We start from the raw sequence: 14,842 nt of genomic DNA, 5'->3' as shown, positions 1-14,842 counted from the left end.
GTAGAGCAAAGCAGGTGCCTTAGTCATTGGAAACAAGTTGGAGCCTATCTCTGCCCCTAGGTCCAAGCTTTGGGCTTTTGAATACCACCAATGAAGATCTGGGATATAGGAGGCAGGAGAAGCCTCCAAGGAGCAGGATGTGGCCCTGTGGCAGGAGGGGTCTTACAGCCTGCCTGGCTCCCAGGGGCAAGGTCCTGGGGTACATGGTGTTCAGGTCCACCGCCAACCATGTAGATTTGCTCCCAACCCAGAAAATAACTTCTAAAACTGAACCAGACGTCACCCTCCTCGGCCTCCCAAGGAACCTATGGGTTTCCCATGGAAGCAGCCACCAGGAGCAACTTAAGTCCAAATGGAGCCATTGAGTCAGGAGGGACAGTCCCTGCAATCTTGAAAGGGTTTATTGAAACACAATACATACAACACTGGAGGTGTCACCATGACAGCAGGAACCCACAGCTGTACACTTTACTCTCAGATGGAGCCTTCCTCGCTGAGGTGAGATACCTTTGGGAGTGATATGGCAAAAACGCAGTCTGTTCCGTAGCAAGTTCTGAAGACCTACATATTTCCTACAAGTTAAACATGCCCTCTGGCATGTGTGGTCCGTCCTTTCTGACAATCCCCATGAAAGTGGGGATGACCAAGCCCTACGGGAGATGGGAAGAAGGTTGCTTTATCCCCTTCCCAGTACAGTCCAGGACCCAAGTCAAGGCTACCGTGGGGGGCTCCGATGGCAGAGTGTGATGGTGCCACGGACGACCACCCTGGGACCACAGGCCAACCCCTCAGCTGACATGGGTGAATGAGTACTCAGAGCATGGAAGAACAAGCGGAGTGTGGAAAGACACTAGGAAGGGGCAGGGGACCACAGTCACACTCAGTGTGGAGCCCGAGTCAGCCAGCCCAGGAGAGCTGAGATCCAGCAGGCTAGCCTCAAGCCCTTCACTCGAAGCAGAAGTTCATGAAGGTTGATCTGCCACAGGCTAAAGGCCTCGCTGAAAGATATCTGGATCCTTCTGAAGAATGAACAGGCATCTCTCTTCCTGTGCCTAGAGGAGGAGGGTGAGAAAGAAGGAGAGAAGAAACGGAGGTGAGAAAACATCAGCTTGGCACCATGGAGAAAGATAAAAGACAGCAGGTGGCCTGGACAGCTCACCAGCTCTCTGACCCTGGGGACCACTTGGTTACCTGACTACACAACGGCCCAGTCTGGGAACCAGAGGGACTAAATGTCCCAAAGAAGATATTCAACGCAGTAAAATTGTGAGGCATCAAGGCTCTGATCCCCTCGCCCTGGAGAACATTGTGTGGTTTCTTTTTCCAAAAGTATAGAAAACATATGCCAACCCAGAGTCCCATCTCACTCTGACTCAAGTACAGTCAGAGCCTCTGCAAAGGGTCAGGTGACTCTGGGAGGCTGAGCACTTTACATGTCAATACAGCTCAGTCTCTCTGAACCAAACACAAGACATGGTGAAAACTGGAATTTATGATAATGACCTCCTGTTTAGGGTTTAGGCTGGGAGCTAGTATCAAGCCACAGAGGTCTTTCTCGAAGCTGCTGTAAAAGAAATGTCAAGGTCCCCATCAGGAACCTGTCTGTGAACCTGTCACCCTCTAGTAGATTCCCCAGGGGTCTAGATCCCAGATTAGCAGGCTCCATAATTCTCATTTCCCCCAAGGAAGTTTATCAACACAGGTTATCAGATTCCCAGACATCAGCGGGTGCATCCTCCATCATAGGGGTTTACCTCATCTAAATGTGTCCCTCTTCCTTCACATCCTCGGGGTCACACATCCTTCCAGGAAATGGAGCATTCCTCCCAACCTGATAATCAGGGACAGTCAAGGTAGGCCCCAGCTGTGGACTACTGGTCAACTATATGGTATGAAACCCTCCTCTTCCTCTGAAACATGGGCCTGATCTCACCTTAGAGGCCCGCCATGCTGCTGTCTACCCATTTATCTGTCTATGGTGTTAGTAACGCTTCTCAGAGTCTCTTACCCCAAATGGCTGTCTGCCTCCCAGACCCCACTGAGCTCCAAACCTAGACCTTTCACTTTTTAAATCTTGTCTTCCTCTACCCTTGGAGAAAAGATAAATCACATTCTTCCCTTCATCGGTCAGAGTATTTTGCTGTAACCCAATCTCATATTTGCTAGAGAATGCATGGTCTATGTGGCCAAATCTGTCAGTTGCCCAGAATGACCCATTCCTTCCCCAGGATGGACAGGCTGGGATGTGACCACAAGCTAGGCTTCCTCTCTGGGCTGAGAACATTCTGCCAGACCACAGCCTTTCTGGTGAATTTACCAGAAGCTTACTCCTCTAGAGCCTTCCTAAAGAAGCACAGCTCTCCTTATCATCAATGCCTCAAGGATGCTAAGGCATCTAGAAAGATCTGTGACCCTGAGAGAGCCTACTAGCCACACCTTCCCAGGTCACAGCCACATCTCCTGGATAAAGAGCAATGGTCTCAATGCCTGGGCTGGTACTAGGAGCCAAGTCCCAGTGCCAATTAAAAACAGGGTCAGGTTGGGGCTACCTGAATGGGTTGAGATGCTCAAAAACCAACTTCATACTCTGAGGGAAAGAATCATCTGGAAAGCTGGACTGGGAGGATGAGATCCCAGATGCTATCATTTGGCAAAGTACACGAGTTCTAGGCCACCCAAAGACACTGTCTCAAGACACCTACCAACTCACTGCAGCTGATTTTGCCCCCATGATTCTCTGAAGGGAGATCTAGAGCTTGAGAAGCCAAGATAGGGCCCTAAGGACTAGATGATGGGAAAGCAAAGCCCATGGAACAGTCCCTGGAAGTGGGAGGTGGCCAAGACAGGAGCATACTCACTCAGCCAGTGCCCTGATACAACACCGAGACATGTTGAGGAAGGAACTAGCACTGGATCGGGTGCCCAGGGTGGTCTCAATGCTACGGAGTAGATCATTGGTCTTCAGGATGAGCAGCATCTGGCGAGGCACGTGGTTAAGGAGCTGGCTGATCTCAGGCAGGTAGCTGGCCGCGTTACCACGGATCTCTGAATCCTAGACAGCAGCAAGAAGACATGAGAATGGATGGTATGGCAGATGAAGATCACAGCGTCAAGAGTGTGGGTAGCCTGTGACCAAGAGGACACAAAGAAGCTCCAGGTGGGAGCTTCTAGCACAGCTACCTTAGCACCCTGTGGAGCATCCCCCCACCACCACCAAAGAAAAGAGAAGCATGGGGGCCCTGCAGCCCAACCATCCATATGGGGTTCCTAGGCTGGCTCCCAGGCAAGCCCTGGAAACAGCACTAGGGTACACTGAGAAAGGGCCAAGGACTCTTGAAGGCTTTACTGGATGCCAATTTCAAGGCCTGGAAGAAGTCCTTCCAGCTAACCAATCCCAGTCCTATATAGTCCATAGACAGAACAACCACGTCCCGCCCTAACCATGCACCACATCCTATCTCCCATCCCCTGTGCTCTACCATGGCCTGGGTACTGATGGTGGGTGCCTGCCCAACAGCCAGCACCCCCTCTCCTTTTTAAGGCGACCCCAACTGTTTATCTGACCCTTCGGGTCACACTCTTCAGAAACTAAGAGCCTTAGGCTACTGATACCTTGTTCATTCTCAGCCAGTGGTGGTTCTGAGTACTTATCTCCCTCCTGAGTGACTGGCTCATCACACCTCACTCCACAGAAACCCTTAAAACATCGGACCTGAGCATCCTGCTCAAAGCCTGCCAAAGGCTTCCCTTCCTCCGGAGAGCCGACTCCATACCTCTTCCCATAGTACATAAGGCCCCGTGTGGTGTCCTCTGTGCCCTGCCATCCTCCAGACCACATGAAACACTTTTACCCTGGGCCTCAGTGTGCGGGGAGTGCATCCTTCAGGTGCTCCTGAGGCTGGTGTCTTTCTCGTCCTTCACACCTCAGCTCAAATGTCAAGCACTCTCCCAGTCTCTGCGCCAGGCTCCCCAAGCCCTTCCTCACACCACTTTCCTTATTTCCGCCAAGGTCCCTGGAACCTGCAATTATCCCATTGCCTGTTTGTTCAGTTGTTGACTGTCTGTCTCTCTCAACCAAAGTGTAAATTACACAAAAGGCCTTTCTGTCTGTTGATCGCGGGATCCTTGAAACACGCTCAGGGGCCAGCTAAAGCAAATGTTTATTGAATGAATGAACTCCAGGAACTGTGAGCAGGCACTTTACATGCAAGGACAGTAGCACGGAAGCAGAGCTCCTACCATCCCTAGATGCACCTCTTCCAGAGTGCTTTTTTAAGGCTGGAGAGCCTGGAATAGCAGGTGCTCATCACTGCCCCTAGGCCTGCTGGAGGAAGACGCCTGTTTGAAAGAAAACGGAGCCAATAACTGCTGAGAGATAGACTCTTTAAGACCTTGTTTGAGACTCTGGATCCAGCCTTTGCTAGAGGCGCCTGTAAAGGCAGCTTGCAAGGAAGGACCCCGAGGCCCAAATGGCTGATGGGAACATCCAAGGCCAAGGGACCAGGGAGGGGAGGTGCTGGACGCAGCGCCCAGGCTCTCCGGAAGCATGACTGGACCACATCTCTACCTACCGACAGAAGAGGCCTCGGTGGAGCCTGAGCCTGCTCACTACTAAGAAATAAGCAAATAAGTTCCCATGAGCCTGGGCAGGCGCATAGAGGGGGATGGAATATGGGGAGCAGGAGCTCCCAAAAGTCTGTGTCTTGTCTAGACAGTCGAAGTCCATGAATGAAGGAGCAAAAAGTAAAGAAAAGGGGCTGGTTCACTCGGACAGAGCTGTTTGCAAATGGAGAAGCCGGAGAGGACACGGGCCCAGGGAATAATGCCCAGTGGGTGGAGACAGGCAAAAGGTGCCGGTGTAAGATGGCCCTGGAAGGTGCTGGAGGAAGCCTGGCATCTCATTAAGCCACATAGGTCTAGGATTTTAAGTCCACAAGCCTAAGCTAATAAGGTCCCAGGGGACATGCTAGGCTATCCTTCCCCTGCCCTCCTCACCCCAGCGCCATAGTTTTTTACTGTCCTCCTACTTCTCACCCTATGTGGCACCAATACAGCCCTCCCTACAGAGACACCCAGCCCACCAATCACGAACCTCAGACACCGGGTTGGAAGGGGTCCATGGGCCCTGATCCTTGCATCTGGGACAGGGCCCACCTACCTCAGTGGCGGTGGCTGGAGCCTGGCTAATGCCCCTTTTGACCGAGTCCCAGGACCGGGCTGTCAGCATACAGGCAAACAGGGGGTACAGCTCTGCAGCCCCCAGGCGCTGGCTGTACTGCTTCACCTGCTCCATGTTGGTCCAGATCAGGGACTGCCACAGATGGCAGTAGTCCAGGCGGAACTCCTCCGTGAGCACCTAGAACCAACCAACCGGACCAGCACGGTCAGGAAGCAGTCTCTCTCGACCCAAGGCCCGAACCCCGGACTAGTGCTGACCGCTGCGCAGGGGGATGAGGAGGACCATAGTCCCCCCAACACTCAGCCATTTGTAACACCTACGTTCAAAGCTAACAGAGTTTGAATATCATGCAGCTGAAATTCCTGGGACCAGAAACGATCTAGATTTCAGTTTTTCTCTCTCAGATTTGCATATGCATAATATCTTGGGGCTGGATCACACACATATCTAAGCATGAAATTCATTTGTTTCATACATGCTTTACATGCATGGCCTAAAGGTAGTTTTATACAATGTGTTTAACAATTTTGAGCATGAAACAAAGTTACGCAGCACGGAATTTTCCACTTGTGGTGTCAAACTGCTCAAAAGCTTCAAGCAGTGGAAGTACAGATTTTTGGATTACGGAGACTCAACCAGTACTGGTAAGCCTTGGTCCTAACTGGCAGAGACCGCTAACTGCCCTCCAAAGTCTATATTGTCGTCTCCTTTTTAGGTACAGGCTGCTTCCCACAAAGACATGCACAGTCCTCTACCTCAACACTGACTGATGAGGAGCAAAAACCTCCACCTCCCTCAAAGCTCTCCAAGCATTCCCTAGCCCTCTCCTCTGCTATCGCCTCCTGTGAGTCCTAGGGACCAGAGCTCTGTGGACTCCATCCACCAGAACCAGGACTAGCATGAGAGCAAGCCAATGAGCTTCTGTCACGTCTGGGCCATCTGTCACTGGGGCTCCATGTAACAACGGCGGGCCTAATTTGACCTGCACCCTATTTTACCAAGACTTTAAGAGGAGGCTGAGATTGGGGATGTGGTATCAAGGCCTAAGAAAGGAACTGAGGTGAATATGGAATCTCCTCAGGACCGTCTGCCTCATGGAATCAGGTCAAGCCAGGGTCCCAAGTTGATAAGTGCACGTCCCACATTGACGGTGCTGGTTGTGGTTCATTCATACTATGTTTATCCTCATTTCAGGGAGACAGTCTAGGGCCTCTGGCTCCCACAGTCTCAACCCCCTTCTCCTCGCTAGGGCTAAATATGCAGTCACCTGTCTCCTGAAGTTCCCTGGGAGGACAAAGCCACACTGGCACATTCCTCCTACCTGCTCCTCACAACAGCTACAAAAGAGGCCAGAGCAACCTCACTTGGTTGCACCAATGCTGTGGTTCAGGAAACTCCTGGACTAGGGCTATACAAAAGTGACAGTTCCTGGAGGAGGGAGCCCTTCTCAGCTACCCCCCCCCACCCTCACCTGCAGGGCTTCTGGAGGGCATCAGAGGCTCCAATCCCATGAAGGAGCAGAGTTTTCTCCTACCTGGTAAAGCCCATGGTCCAAGAGGACAATCTCGGCCTTGCCAGTGTCTGGATGCTTCCGCACTAGCACATTGCCTGGGTGGGGGTCACAGTGCACGAAACCGTTGACGAAGATCATCTCACTGTACATCTTGCCCAGGTGGCAGGAGATCTGAAAGGGAAGCGATCCGGTGGGAGCTCTGCCCTGCCTGGACTTGCTCCAGGAACTTCTCTCATCACCCAATGGAGCCACTTTCAAGGGGTGACAGGAACCACTGGGCCAGAGCACTTGAAGAAAATGCAGTTCTCACGTCTAAGACAGGGGCCCAGCTCAAATGCGCCCATGGAGAAAGAACCACCTGGAACTCAGATGTGCGGGGACAGCCCTAGCCTCCAGTGTCATTTCCTGCATGTACGGGAGGAGAATGGCTGCTCCTTCATTTCCTGATGGCTGTCATCTTCACCTCGCACACTGCCCTGCCCACGCCTCCCACCCCACCCATCTCTCTCCTCCCTGCTCTCTTATTAGCCCCTATTCTCTCTTTCCCAAAGGTGAGATTGGGTTGTGGGAACAATCCTACCCACTCCTTCAAAGAACAGGGAGCCATCAGGAACAGGTGACAGACACGGTGACCCTCCTCTGGAGCTGCTCTGCTGCCAGGCCAGTCCTAGACAGACCCAGAGTCCAGGCCCTGCTCCCCTGTCCCCATCCCCCAGAGCCCAATACTAATCTGATTTATGATGTCTGTACAGAAGAAACGACACTGGAGAGGCCATTTAAATCATCCTGTCATTTCTGCAGCCTTCTTATCTCTAGTCCCTTTTTTATTAAAGCTAAAAGCCTCTTCCCAGCTAGGGAGCAGCTGCTGAATAGAACCAGACCCGGGCCCCCAGATGATCTGTCGATGGGTCTCCAGGGGACAAAGATAGACTCGGCCAGAAGGTAGATGCCGCAGGACACTGACTGTCCTTGGCATTCCTTCTAGCGTCAGGTGAACCTCGTGGTTGTTAACAGATGAACACAGTGGAGACAAAGGAGCTGGCGCTGGGGGGGCCTCAAGACTAAGATTCCTCCTCAACCGTTAAGTCCTGTGCAACAAATTCTAGGACCTAAGGTCTTGCCTCCCTCCCTGTCCTCACCTTTCATCACACACACACACACACACACACACACACACACACACACACACACACACACACCATTCCTGCTACCACAAGGCCCTCCTACCATCTCCCCATCGCCCTGTCCTATCTAGGGCTGGAAGAGTGCTCCCACCACGCACTCCTGAAGGATACCTGGCCTTTTCTGTTACAGCACTAGCAATTACTCACGTGATTATTTGACAAATGACCATCTGGTTCACTATCATAAACTCCCAGGACAGCAGGGACTGGCTCTGTTTTGTGAAATGGCTTTATTGAGGTATAATTGATGTGCTATGGACTGGCTCTATTATGCATGCACTTGCTTGGGCCAGCCCCAGACAAGCAAAGCAAGACTCTGCACTCAACCTGAATTGAGCCCTCCATGGGCTGCGGGGTGCTGTGTTTCCTACCCAGTGTTTATCCTAATCCTATCAATCTCCCCCAAGACCCAACCATATATAACCAGCACCAAGTGAAAAGATCAAGAATGACCTAACGAGCCGGGCAGTGGGGGCGCACGCCTTTGATCCCAGCACTCGGGAGGCAGAGGCAGGAGGATCTCTGTGTGTTCAAGGCCAGCCTGAACTACAGTGTGAGTTCCAGGACAGGCTCCAAAGCTACACAGAGAAGCCCTGTCTCAGGAAAAAAAAGAATGACCTAATGGTCAGGGATGGTGGCATAGACCTATAATTTCAGCACTTGGGAGCCTGAGATGGGAGGGCTGCAAGTCCAGGGCTAGCCTGGGCTACAAAAGACTTGAATAAAAGAAGAGCCCCACATTATAACACTAGCTGCCATCCTTACTAGTAATGCTCAAAAGGTAGGGACAATTATGACCTCCACATTGCAGACAAGGGACTGTGAGCGTTGAGGTTAAGGCTGCTCACAGCAGAGCCCTGTTTGTCCAAAGCAGGTATGACCACCAGCTGCTGAACAATGCCCACCTATATGGCTCACACCTACTTCTGTACCTTTCCCTTGAGACCCTGAACCAGCTACTTAATACTACCGGTTTCAGTAACAATAATTCTCATGGGTGGCTATGGAAGTGAATGAGCATGTTACAGGGCTTGGGACCGAGTGACCTCTTGCACATGTCCCTGTGGTAGTTGTCACTGGTTCTTCCTAACAGGCCTGTAGAGAGGAAGATGCCAAAGGCACCACCCTACCACACCAGCACTCTGACTCCTGAAATCTGCCCCGGGTGAAACACACCTTGGGATTCCGTCATTCTCATTAGGAATAGGACTTTGTCCCAGGTTGAATCTCAGACTGATGCTGAGATGGCAGGGGTCCCCATGCCACTGTCTTCTGTTTCCCAGGAGATGGGCCTCAGCCAAAGTGGTCCTAGATGAGCCAGCCAGTTCCCCATCCCTGTGCCACCAAGAACCCTTTGTGTTAGGCTCCTTGGAGCTCCTGGGAGCCACGCTTCAAAAGGCCATATCTGACGAACCAATTCCATTTATTAAGTAATCATTCATTTTTATTTGTCAAGGACGCATATAAAGTCCAATCAGGGCTCCTGATCAGCCCAAGATAAGCAGCGCAGCCAGACTGAGCTGACGGAATCCCAGTCAAAATGTGGAGAAGTGACATTTCATTTAGTCTGGGCAAACCTGTCACAGGGAGATGTATGATCTCCCCTAAGCTTTCTGAAATATTGTTAATCGCTCTGGGCCCCTTATTTCTACAATGAAGGATGGCCCCCAGGGGCATGGGGACTCAGGGTGGAGGTGCTCATATCCCTGAGGGCTGATCTTCCTTCCATGGGGCAGGGAGGGGTGCTGCTGACTACTACCATATACATGAGTAGAGCCACCAGAAAGAGCACATGCACACACTTGCACATACAAAACACACACACACACCCCATTTCAAGACCCCTCAGCCAGCTGCCACTTGGAGACCTTCTTAGGTGGGAGGTGCTCTGAATGCTCAGTCCAACAAGATGTCACTAGGACTGACGGGTATAGAAGGCAAAGCACAAGGAACAGTTGGCTCATGCCACCAGCTCAGCACAGAAGCCATCTTGGTGCCGCCGCTTTGGGCACAGGTGGCCCGAGAGATAAGCCACCCCAGTTCTCGATCTCCATTAGCAGTTATGTGGGACTAACGCCATCTGTTCGACCTCCTCACAGGGCAATCTCACAATTCAAAGTCAAATACCATTACCCAGAGGAGAAAGCCATCACTCAAAGTTAGACACACAAATGTCATTGCTTTTGGCTTCACCATACATTGTTTTAGACCTAGAGAAAAATGCATGCCTGATCCTACTAAGTGTAACTGTCAGCATTCTAAACACAGCTCACAAAACACAGAGAAGGAAGCGTCCAAGGCTTTCAGGTCAACAGTTAGGAAGCAGGTGTGATGGTAGACATGCTTTGAAAACAACTGTGAGAAGGCTGGGTCTGACTCCGAACATTTAAACAGGAAGAAAGGAGAATTCCTGGATGGAAATGTGAACTACTTCTTGTCCTATGGGGGTCTTAAGAAAAAAAAAAAAATCAACTTTCAGGATTATCTTTTCTACTGGGCAGAAACTATTTGCGTCTCAACTGGGAAAGGGCTACAAGTTGATGCGGGCCTTCAGGCTGAGCTCATAATTGCAGATAACAAAGAAAAGTACATTTCCCTAGATATTAAAAAATCCTCGGGGGAAGGAAGTTGGGACTGGTACAGTGCCGGCTGAACTATACCTAAGAATGACTTGGAAAGGACATGCCACTCTTTCGGCTCTCTTTTCTTTGCTTTGGGTGAATTGTCTTTGTATCTTGCAGGACTGTGCTGACAGCCTCTCTGGGAGTCAGTCTTTCCCCAGGGCACCCAGCCCTTCCATTCAACACAGGTATTCAGGGTCCTGGAGAAGTCCCAGGCCTCTGCTGGGCTGGTGCATCCCAGAAGCAAGGCCAAGGTCTCTGAGCCCCTCTCTCAGTACTTCCATATTGCTTCAGCTACAACATCTACCAAGGGACAGACCACCACGTCCTCAGTGCTACCTCTGCCCTAGCCAAAGAGGTATGGTATCCACAAGCTGATGGGCAGGGGCACATTTTTGGAGTAGTCCATGACTGATGGGCCAGGCTCTGCTCCAGATATTTAGCCATTCTTTGCAGGAAACAGCTGAAGGGGTTGGGGATAAAAGAGACAGGAAGCCTGATCATTTGCTCAGCAGTGAGTGATGCTGATCTGTCAGGTGACCTGACTCTGGAGAACAGGTGCTCAGTGGTCAGTCCACCGGCCTCTTCACTCCAGGGAGAGCTTCCCCAAGGCTGACTTCTGAGATACTGTCTGTCTGAAGAAAAGGACCTCGGGAAGAAAACCTGGCTGGGTGATTTCCCCAGGACAGTGCTCTTTACTAAAAAGCCACTGAGAAATCTGAATTGTTCTGTGTGAAAAGAATGTGCCACTCATACGTGATCTCACTAATTACAATCGCCTTTATTCTCTAACAGTAGGGAAGAAGGGAAAAAAACAGGACGCCATAAAAAGGCTGAGTAAAGAATTAATTGAGTAAATAATATTTAAATCAAGGAGTTATTCTGGGACTTTTCTCAAGGCCTGAATTGGCTGAAAGTAGTTTAATTGGTCTATAATTGTGTGAATTAATTCATTCCTACCCCCAAGGAAAAGTCTATGTATGTTCCTGGGGTGGGGGTGTCTCCAAAAGCAAGACAACGTCTGTGAGAGAAAGGGGAGGCTGCTGTTGTGACATCTGTCCCCAGAGCCTGCCAGATTCTCCACAGAGACCAGCCTGCTGCCTGGGGCATGTCACCATCACCCTCCTCCCGTCACCAGGAACCAACATGGAGATACAGAAACTGCAGACCGCTCCAGCTGCCCAGTGCTGCCCAGTGCTCAAGTCAATTTATTCTTGGCACACAGTGGTCTTAGATGAGCAAGTATGGGATGACGGCCCTGAACACCAGATGCCGTGAGCCACTCAGCCTCACACAGTGGTAGTGAGGACAGGAGCAGAAGTGTCACAGGAAACTGAGGCAGGGTCCAGGAAACTGAGGAGTGGCTGACAGCAGGCACTTGGAAAAAGCCTCCTGTTGGGACTCCCGACTTAACCGCCCCCACGGGCAGATGCTTTCAGAGGCGGCACTATTTGAAAGGTGGTGGAGTTTTTAGCAAGTAGGGTCTTGTGGTGATATTTTAATTGTGCTGAAATGTGATTTTATTTGCATGTTAATAAATAAAGTTTGCCTGGAGATCAGAGGCCACATGGCCAGGAACAGAAGTCAGGCAGTGGTAGCACACGCCCTTAATCTGACCACATGGCAGGCAGAGTCTCTGTGTGGTCAAGGACACAGCCAAGCGTGGTGACACCATCCTTTAATCCCAGTACCAACCATAGAGACCTGGAGGTCTGTAGAGACAGGCAGTGAACGAGGAAGTCATGTGTCTGGGCTTAGAGCCGATGAGAAGGCAGAACAGGAAAGCAATAAAAACACAAGTCAGACAGGAAGAAGCTCTCTCAGAAGTGACTCAACCACAGCAAGGTGGTAAGATAAGGTAGTCATGGCTCTTTGCTAATTCTCTGATCCCTTTGGCTATTACCCCTGTGTTTGGCTCTGTGTTTCTTATTTACTAAGACTGTTTACAATTTCGTCTACATTTGGCGCCCAACGTGGCAAGAATTTATTAAAAGACCGCTGGTGGCCTCACAGGCCAGGGCTTACAGGCCCCAGGCCCAGCCGGAGCTATAAGCGATCGGCTGCATGTGGTCAGAGCTGCAATTGACCGTAACTGCAAGCGGTCTGGTCCTGGTCTGGTCCGGCTGCACCAAGTGAGAGCTGCACTTGATCGTAGCAATAAGCGGTTACACACAGCTGGAGCTACTTGGTCCAGGCTTAAAGGAGCTGGTGCTACAAGAGCTCAGGCCTGAATCAGCTCAAGCCAGAACATGTGGCTGGATTTTAGCAAATGTGTGGCTGGACTTGAGCTTTTAGCCTTTTTCTCTTCTCCTGGTAGATAGTAGGCTCTCTCTCTCCTGTCTGTCTGTCTGTCTGTCTGTCTGTCTCTCTCTCTCTCCCCCACCCCTCTCTCTCCCTCTCTCTGCCTCCCTCCCTCCCCCTCCCTCCCTCCGTGCAACCACGCTAGGTAGCTGTTTTGAAATCCCCTCAGACTCCTGTTCTAAGCAGACTTGGTAAGTCCATTAGGATATCAGATATCTTAAAGGGAGAAACTACTTAGAAGAGAAAAAAATTTTCCCACATTTAAAAAAAAATGGGAAATAGCTTTACAATGGAAGGAAATCCATTGTAAATTTACTAATTCTCTGATCTCTTTGGCTATTACCCCTGTATTTGGCTCTGTGTTTCTTATTTACTAAGACTATTTAGAATTTCGTCTACAGGGTCTGGCTGGTGAAAGTAGATCATTTCAGGTGATAGCTGGCCCTGGCTCCGTCTGAGACCTCTGCTTTTTGATATCTGGCTATATGAAGACCCACTGTGCCACGGCCCCCTCCACAGACAGACACTCCAACCACCATGCCTTCCCGGCCATGATGGATGCAACCTTTTGAAACCATGAGCCAAAATAAACTCAAACTCTTCTTCAAGTTATTCATCTAACAACAGGAAGTATTTTATCATACAAAGAAAGCCAATACTGCTTCTTTAATTGGGCCTTACCAGGCTTAACATGAGAGCCAGACATAAGCACCTATGAGGTAAGAAAGACTTCATCTCTCTATCAGGGGTGCCCGCAAGTCGTCCCAAGTCCAGAAAGTGAGATCCAGGGCTGGCATCTGGTGTCTCATTGCTAGGATGACAACTCACCCCCAACACAGATTACATACCCTTCCACCTTGCTTGGGTCAATGTGAAAGACCAGGAAAAGGATTCTCCCCTCCCTGTATCCCCTGCCCTTTGACAAACATTGTCCTGCCAAGAAAACCAGAGAGCTAGGGCTTCTCTGTCATCGTGCACTGGGCATATGCAGTAGGCTCAGAGCTCTGCTTCAGCTGTCAAAGGATCCTCTAGGTCACCCACAGTCTCCTGCACACAGGGGACCCCACAGCAGACCAGCTAGCTGACAGATGACAGTCTAGAGCCAGCACTAGACTCCAAAAACAGTGGCTCCGGGAAATTCCTTTGGCCCAACCAACACCTCTGCTGTGAGAAATCAAATCCTCGGGAACTACCCGGGGGCCCCCTAGCATCCATGAGCATCCATGAGCATCCAGGAGTGATGGGGATTAGAGAGCAGAAATGGTTTTCCTTCTAATGATTCAGGAACTAGATCTCCAGCGTCTTCAGATACCAGCCAGCCAGAAGGGCTATGGCATTGGAACACTACAGAGCAAAACCAGGAAGGTTCCATTCTGTCCACACGTGGCAGAGAGAGGAAGGAAGGTAATCAAGGCCAGGGCAGAAACTTCAGCCTGGCTTTTCTGATCCATGGCATGGCATGCCAATCAAATGCCTCCAAATCTATGCACTCACAGGCTACAGAACAGGACAAGAAGGGAACAGAGTTTCCCAAAGACTCTACAGAGGAAGAGATGCCTCCATGGTTAATAATATCCTCAGCAATTATGAATTATGGAAAATGTTTTTACGTGGTCCTGTTGCTTATAAAGCTCACAGGATGGCATCTGTCCCATAGCACAAAGGACTGAGACTCCTGTCTCAAGGACTTCACCTGAGGGCCCCAGAGCAATGGATGGCAGAGCCAGACAATTCCAGGTACCCATCCTGTCCAGCACTGGGTCTCTTGGAAGCCCCACGCTTGGCTCTGTCCACATTTCCATTCTAGCACACATGGGCAGAAGAATAGGTACTCAATAATAGCCTGTACATAATCGGTACTCAACAAACATGCTGAAAGGCGACTCTGACTTCAAAGGGAAGAAAAGGCAACACCTCCATCACAAGAAAAGAAAACCACAGCAGACAACCAGCAGGGGCATGGCCTGAGGACAGCCAGCGACAGAGCAAAGGCTAAGGAGCCTTGAGCCAGCTACAGGCGCTCTGGGCCTGTGATCTCAGCTCC

At 50.6% G+C, this 14,842-nt stretch overlaps 1 protein-coding gene across 4 annotated transcripts in view; it reads right to left on the bottom strand.

The window, feature by feature from the left end:
- Positions 1-374: 374 nt before the first annotated feature.
- Positions 375-14,842, bottom strand: part of Adck1 (aarF domain containing kinase 1) — a 95,356-nt gene continuing 80,888 nt past the window's right edge. For all 4 annotated transcript variants that reach the window (XM_036206568.1, XM_036206570.1, XM_036206571.1 and 1 more), the window contains exons 8-11: positions 6,714-6,863; positions 5,159-5,356; positions 2,859-3,052; positions 375-1,052 (exon numbers count right to left, since the gene is read on the bottom strand). In XM_036206568.1, coding sequence (XP_036062461.1) covers positions 881-1,052; positions 2,859-3,052; positions 5,159-5,356; positions 6,714-6,863 — 714 coding nt within the window. In that variant the 3' untranslated portion in view covers positions 375-880. The remainder of the gene's footprint in view (positions 1,053-2,858; positions 3,053-5,158; positions 5,357-6,713; positions 6,864-14,842) is intronic.

The sequence above is a fragment of the Onychomys torridus genome, chromosome 14, assembly GCF_903995425.1.
Source record: "Onychomys torridus chromosome 14, mOncTor1.1, whole genome shotgun sequence".
Classification (NCBI taxonomy): Eukaryota; Metazoa; Chordata; class Mammalia; order Rodentia; family Cricetidae; genus Onychomys; species Onychomys torridus.
Note: the sequence above shows the minus strand (reverse complement) of the source record. Positions and strands in the feature narration are given on the sequence as shown.